General features: G+C 35.5%; 1 protein-coding gene across 1 annotated transcript in view; it reads right to left on the reverse strand.

Annotated features, from left to right (window-relative positions):
• Positions 1 to 7,455, reverse strand: part of LOC140157629 (metabotropic glutamate receptor 7-like) — a 17,991-nt gene extending 10,536 nt beyond the window's left edge. Inside the window, exon 1 of the mRNA XM_072180868.1 lies at positions 7,395 to 7,455. Coding sequence (XP_072036969.1) covers positions 7,395 to 7,455 — 61 coding nt within the window. The remainder of the gene's footprint in view (positions 1 to 7,394) is intronic.
• Between the last annotated feature and the right edge of the window lie 530 nt (positions 7,456 to 7,985).

Genomic DNA, 7,985 nt, shown 5'->3' on the forward strand with positions numbered 1-7,985 from the left:
TTATACGAGCCGTATAAGTCGTCCAGTCGTTATGGTTTGAAGATCTAATATCAGGTAATGGCACTGTCGCTTACGGCGACTACGAGAAGACTTTGGCTTGACGCCGAAAACCTGTTTAAGTATTGTTGACCTGTATACCATGATGACCGAAAGAGATTTTGAAAACAGAAATAGTGACCACGTCCATGACGTCACGAAGTTCTTTAACAATAATATGTGAGACAATGATTATTCAACATATTCATGCATAGTCACGCCTGAAATTTGATCTCAACATCACAATCTTTAGGTCGGTTCCTGTGTTATGTGAAATGGATTAAAATGTTAAAAATTATTATGGACAAAAATTAAAGTTGCCGTTTAAAAGATTTCTATAAAACAATGAAATTACAAGCCGGTTTCAGAAAGGTGACACAAACTAACGTGTCCCTAAATTGACACATTCAATCAATATGATGTAAAATTTACCTGACTAAGCTGACACTTATTAGCAGTCAAGTATCCAAGGTCCACATTACATTATGTAACCTTAATAAAGAATACCTTTATATTGGTAGATCGACTTATTTGTTTTCTGTCGCTAATATCGTCAAAGGTGAGCACAAAATAAACTCTCTGTTAAATTTGTCATTGAAGAAATAGTAATATAATGGAAAATAAGGATTTACGAACAAGGTGAATTTATACTTTGTCGATAGAAACAAGCGAATGCTTTTGTGTCATAGTCATTGAATTGTAAATCCATATAGCTTCTTTTTATGTGGATTTTAAGATTTATGTTAATTAAAAATGGCCTCGAAGTATCACAGAACTTAAGTGTGGCAATTGTGCAATTTATGTTACGGGATGCTAATACAGAAACCTACAAATTTGAAGAAATGGGACCAAATTTATAGTTCCGTCGCAAGCGCGAAGCGATGGGTGTTTGCTATTTTTCCCAATGACTAAAACTGTAGTTATGGGTACAAGAACTGAAAGGTGATCTTATTGGTTGGTGATTGGGAGCATATCGCTACTGAAAAAAGTGATTTCATCTCTGCAGTAATATAATGTGTATCGCATTAAAAGCCCTTCAACCCACCTGAAAATGTAGGATATGCGATTTGGATATGCAATCTTCAAAAGCATTATTTTACCGTGAAGTTGCTAAATATTTTATTGTACAGTGTAGCTATAAACATGAAACATAACAGTAACACAATCTCGGGCGCACATTTGTTTTACCACTGATGGGAAGTAACATATAAATATTTAATATAAAACACAATGTGTCAAATAAAATAAGAGTACGTTTTCATCAAATAAAGATATGAATTCTTATATTTTTTCAGATATATATATTTAATGGAGCTCTTGTTGCTGTAATATTTTAGTCCATGTCCATAAAGTATCAGTTCTTTTCAGCATGGTGCTAGGCAATTATATACATACAATATCATTGTCAATATCAGCTCATCACAGATAATGTGTTTTGTTTTATAGAATGGCATACCTAGGGTGAATATTTTTATCATAAAGGGACTGCAAAGCAGTCTACATGATTGCTTAAGTCGAAAGGCAGGTTACATGGTTGCGTGGTATATTCTCTCATCTCTCATTAGAAAATGGTTGTACTGAACTTAATAATACAGTTATGATAATGGGTTTTGCCCTTTATTGGATGGACAAAATTGGACATTCGTATGGAAATGAAGTTAGGACGGCTGGCTAAACATAGTGAAATTAGTTCATGGGCTCACGCCTGAAATTCAAGTGAGAACGGGATGTGCAGCCAATCTCCTGCAATGATGATTATGACAATGCCTCGCTGATGTATTTTCTCTCATGGTCGTAGAGTTGTTGTTGGACTGTCGACCAATTCTCTGTAAAATAAATCCATAATCCTCTTTTACATGTGGATTTCAAGATGTATGTTAATCAGTATTGGCCTTCAAGTAACACGAAAGTGTGGCAATTGTGATTTATATTAACACAGAAACCTACAATTGAGAAGAAATGAGGCTGAAGTTATAGTGTAATCGCAATTAGCTATGTATATATTTGAGCCAATGAAACAACTGTACATATGGGTTACAAGAAGTAGAAAGACATCTTATTGGCCGATGAAAGTGCAATCACAAGCAGGTCTTTTCCCCATGCTACTAAGCATTTTAGGTAAATATTATGACGGGTTGCTTAGTTATATTTCACACGTATGAAACAACAACAGGTTGAAAATCAGAGAATATGCTATTTTAACAGTGCTTGAAAATGTCAGAAAGATTATTAAAGAATGTGGGTGAGTGGCTTTGCGTAGACATAACGTGTACACACTTTACATAGCAATAACGTAATAAATGATTATATGGAAATCACGTTCCCCATTGACAAAAGAGGAGACGCCAAAATAGAAAAATTTAACTCCAGTCGCCCTAGCAAAGACGGTTTGATATTTTACCAAATGAAATGCTTAATGGTTCTTTACAAAGTGACAATAAACTATCCATCTTATTGGAAGCAAATCACCCCTTAATACATACCACATAACAAACGTGATGCTGGCTACTCTGCAACTTGGAGTACAACATCTCTTGAAAATATAGATATTCCTTCTTATTATTGTTTTTCTAATGGGATATTGTGTGTTAACTGCACCTGGTTATTGGTATGTTCATGATGTTCTAGATTGGCTAGCAATACGGTTTTCACCATATGCCCAAAGGTTTTTTTTACTAAAGGAAATAAGAATAAGAGTTTTATATAACATTATATTAGCTTGACCTGGATTGCCAAGAATGTTATGTGCAATTAGGTTAACCCAAATAACAATATCCGATCGGTGAAACTCAGGCACGAGTGAAATAATTACTTATACGTATATTTTATCTACGTGTTCTGAAGTTTTGTTTCAGAAGGTTTCATTAAAATCTGATTATGCCGAATTGGAGAGAGTAATTTGTTCCCATCGAACATTACACGGTACAGATTCGTTGAGCAAATCGGTTGTACTAGCTTAAATACCGTTTTAGCTAAAAAGGGGGTAATAGCTCTGACATTCAACCATTACTATGGCAAACATATTCAATTTATATAAGCTTTGAGACTTGGGAACAGGCCGAACAGCAATCGTTGTCAAATAGTCCATAACAATTTGTTTGTAACTCCAATCACCCCTATATGCAGGATATAGTTCGGGTAGGTTTGCTTATTTCTTAATTTTCTTTCTTTATATATTTTAAGCGGGAAGTCGAACTGTCTCAATAATCTTGATAACCCGGCTAGCTTTACCTTGATGATAACCGAATATCTCCGCACTGACCTTGCTCTCCCTATTCTATTTGTTCTTTAATTCTTAAGTTATTCATTAAAGCACTGCCTCGCACGCCATCCATCTCTAAACCCGTATTAACCCACAAATTAACTTGGACAAATTGCACAAGTCCTGAAGCATAATACCATAAAGAGCCACTTGTGACAGTACTGCCAATTATGAAGTTTGTTTATTATACAAAAATTGGCTCAAGTTTGTTCACTTTATGGGTCAGTAAGTGTGTCGTATTCAAGTTTTGAAAACATATATAAATATATTTCAAAATTGACTGAGTTTGAAAGTTTGAGCCAAGCCTGGGAAAATTTGTGATCATGAGCGCGACGATATTAAATTTGGTAAAATTATCCCGTGACAAAAAAGTTATTCATGTACGTCAGTTATTGTAACTGCCGAAACAATATGAATGTACTATGTACATACACGTATATACATTATTGATTAAATCTATGTTATCTTTACAAAACACGTCATTTTTATGTATTCCGAAATAACATACGCACACTGAAAACAGTGTGTTATTGAAAGTAAATATCTCTTTTCTCGAACCAGCATCATATTTGTTATCATGTGGTAGTACGTATTTTGGGGTGATTTGTAATAAGCAATTGTTACCAATAAGATGGTTTATTTGTTGCTTTAGAAAGAACCAACCATTTTATTTGGTAAAAAATCAAACCGTCATCGCTAGTGCGGCTGGAGTAAAAGTTAGAAGTTTTTCTATTTTTGTCTCCTCATTATGTCAATGGGGATCGTGATTTCCATATAATCATTTGTTACGTTGTTACTATGTAAAGTACACGTCTACTCATAGCCACTCACCCATATTCTTTAATAATCTTTCTGACATGTTCAAGCTCTGTTAAAACATGGTTAAAATATTATATTCTGATCAATCTTTATTTCATTCAAAAATACAACAACAGCAATACATACACATTTGAATGAGGAGATGCTCAGAAGGCCAAAAGGCCTGAAACAAACACCCTCTTAACATAATGGCCTATTCATGTTCATGATTAGCTTACAATACGGTTTTCACCATATGCCCGAAGGTTTTTTGTTAAAGGAAATAAGAATATGTCACTAACCCACTATCCGAGTAATATTGTCTCATATCCATTCATGAGGTATATATATATAACATTATAAGCTTGACCTGGATTGCCAAGAATATTACGAAGAATTAATGTGCAATTAGGTTAACCCAAATAACAATTTCCGATCGTTGAAACTCAGAGTATTACCTAGATACGTTTTTTATCCGCGTGTTCTGAAGTTTGTCTCAGAAGGTTTCATTAAAATCTGATTATGTCGAATTGGATAGAGTAATTTGTTCATATCGAACATTACACGGTACAGATTATTTAAACAATTCGGTTGTACTTTTAGCTGAAAAGAGGGTAAAAGCTCTGACATTCAACGATTACCATGATTACTATGGCAAATCTATACAATTGCTCTTGGGAAAGATTAAAATTTGTTCATCCTATCAACCTCGAGCAAAATCCCTATATATTTATATCTTCCACTCTTCTTCAGGTGCGTTTGTGGCTCAGTTGGCTAGAGCGTCGTGCTAGTATTGCGAAGGTCGCCGGTTCGAATCTGACCAGACGTACTGTTTTTATGTACGCTGGCTTCTCAAGAGAAAGATTAAAATTTGTTCATCCTATCAACCCAGAGAACTAATAACTTTCATATTACAAGATATCATCACAGCATCATCATCTGCTGAAGACGCTAGTCGAACTAGTGAAAACGTTCCAGGTGAGCGAAAAATAGTGTAGTGTTGAAGTTAAACTCTTTAATTATATTTCAATTATATCTTTGAGACTTGGGAACGGCAATCGTTGTCAAATAGTCCATAACGACGTAGTCACGATAGAGTCGTGGTAAGTTTTGTAACTCCAACCATCCCAATGTAGTTAGGGTAGGTTTTGTTATTTCGTATATTCTTTCAATATTTATTTTAAGCGAGAAGTCGAACTGTCTCAATAATCTCGACAATCCGGATACCTTGTTTATAATAACCGAATAATAAATAAAAAATAAAAATAAATGTTGACATTTATATAGCGCCTTTCACATGTATCAAAGCGCTTTACATTTATTCCGCTGTCATTTAGAATATGTCAGCTGCCATACAATGCCCAAGGCATGCTCATACCTTTGGGCGGCGCTCAATGGACATTATTCCTAACAGCTTCCCATTTTGCCCCTGGGTAGAGAGACGCAAGTGAGGTAAAGCGCCTTGCCTAAGTGCACAACACGATGGCACCGCCGGGGCTCGAACTCACAACCCTCCGATTGCGAGGTAGAGCCTGTACCTCTGTGCCACCGTGCCCCCGCAATATCTTCGCACTGATATTTCTAGCCATATTTTAAGTCAATATTTCATTCGCACGCTATCCATCTATAAACCCGTTAAACCCACAAATTAACTTGGACAAATTGCAAGTCCTGAAGCATAATACCATTGCTGCATAAAGAGTCACTTGTGACAGTACTGAAGTTTGTTTATTTATAAAACTTTGCTAAAGTTTGTTTACTATATGGGTCAGTAAGTGTGTCGTATTCAAGTTATGAAAAACAGATAAATTGGTTTGAGTTGACTGACTTAAAGTTTGAGCCAAGCCTGGGAAAATTTGTGATCATGAGCGCGACGATATTACATTTGGTAAAATTATCATGTGCAAAAAAGTTATTCATGTACTTCAGTTATTGTAACTGCCGAAACAATATGAATGCACTATGCACATACACGTATACATTGTTAATTAAATCTATGTTATCTTTACAAAGCACGTCATTTTATGTACTTCCAAGACTTAATCCCCGAAATAACATACGTACACTGTAAATAATTATTTTATTGAAAGCAAATATCTCTTTTTTGCGGATTCATCAATCTCTTCTTCGAAGTAGGACGAACGTGCATCAAAATATGTAGAGCAGGGTTACCTGCATGCCTGCACATCCAAACTTACTAAACACTAGATCGGCTTTCAAATAGAACTGTTGGTTTTCAGGTATCGCATGATTAAAAAGTATGATTTAAACATTTGTGTTTTAGTGATTTGGGAAATAGTGATTTTACTATATTTCTTTAATTATGTTTAATAGTCATAGCTAGTTATAATGGTACTTATCGACTCATCTAAGCAACATATTTTTGACAAACAACTCAGTAATCTGACATATTACTATCGGGTGCAAATAACATTTCGAACAAATAAGAAAAAAGCTACCAAAATAACCCAGAATTGGCATTAGTTATTATTATACCAGAGTCACCGTCAATAACTTCGAAGCATTGCAAACATTCTTCCTGATATGAATGAATGACACGAGGAATCTCGGACATTTCAAAATAAATTATGTATTTTTAAATACATAATTAAACGGCTTCTAGTGTCAAGTCCGTTTTATTGATCACAAAATGTGTTTAGTGCTTTCACAGTTTAGATGGATTAAAAAACAAAGAAATGATGGCATTCAAATCACATGGCTTTTTTTAGTTACGATTAATATGATTAGTTTGCAGTAAGTAGAACTAGAGCGGTTTTCACAACATGGCGCCTCGCTTGCCGAGCATATAGTACATAGCCTGGTTTGACAAATATTGTAATCATATCCAAACTTTTATCATGTTTATGTTAAATTATGATCGTACCACATCACGAAATCAAAACATTGTAAAAAATTTGAATCTGGGATTTTAAGCAATGCACCTTGAAAGTCACTTGAAGGAAAATATTAATACCGCCCCCTGTTTCTATACTCCTATATCATGCCTTTTGGTCATATATAGTACTGTTTGTCTCTTGAGTAAGAATAAAATACGAGTGAGTTACATCTAATCCTATAGAGTTAGTGTCCAGTTTTAATTTACCACCCAGACTGTTTGGCAGGGGCTTTTTAGTTGCAAATATGGAAGTTAAGACCTTTGACCTTGGCTATGTAGGATCATATCAGAATTGCAACGACCAAAACAATTTGTATCCACAAAAAGGATTAGAGTGGGTCCTCCTCTTGGATTTGGATAACTTTAAAATTTTGACAGCATCAATCTGAACCAGAAAGTTACCTCCACAGTAAAGGATAGGGCGCATGTTTTCCTGGTACACACGTCCTTGGCTGACCGACATTGTGCCGAGTGCAGCCATTGTCCTTGGAGGGTTTTATTATGCAATACTCATATTCCGTATTTGGTAATCTCCTCGACCTCCTCGACTGTACTGCGTAGATTTCTAAAGCATAATTGATAGAGTTAACGCAATATCTCGCTACTACTATAAATTTAATAGTGGGCGATGAGGTATATCGATGTGATGTGTATGGGCAGAGTGTGGGGTTTTTATAGTCCGAACAGGTAAACCGTGCTTTACGTAATAAGCAACCGCATTCACAACTACTTTACCCGCTAACTGAAAGTCAACACTGTCATATTGAAGAGTCCTTCTGATCTGACCCTGTGATTTACTCGAGTACGTATACACCTTTGTGAAAGTAAGTGAATAGGACGGAAGTGTCCGGGAGAAAGATACTGTAGAACCGTGGGCGACGGCTATGATTGATTTGTCCACTAAATGAATTGCTTAATAGCGCCTCTAAGTAATTGTAAGTACTCTTTTGTTGGTAGTGACCTGCAGTGGATGTTTTGTGCACAAAACCGCAT

The sequence above is a fragment of the Amphiura filiformis genome, chromosome 7 (genome assembly GCF_039555335.1).
Source record: "Amphiura filiformis chromosome 7, Afil_fr2py, whole genome shotgun sequence".
Classification (NCBI taxonomy): Eukaryota; Metazoa; Echinodermata; class Ophiuroidea; order Amphilepidida; family Amphiuridae; genus Amphiura; species Amphiura filiformis.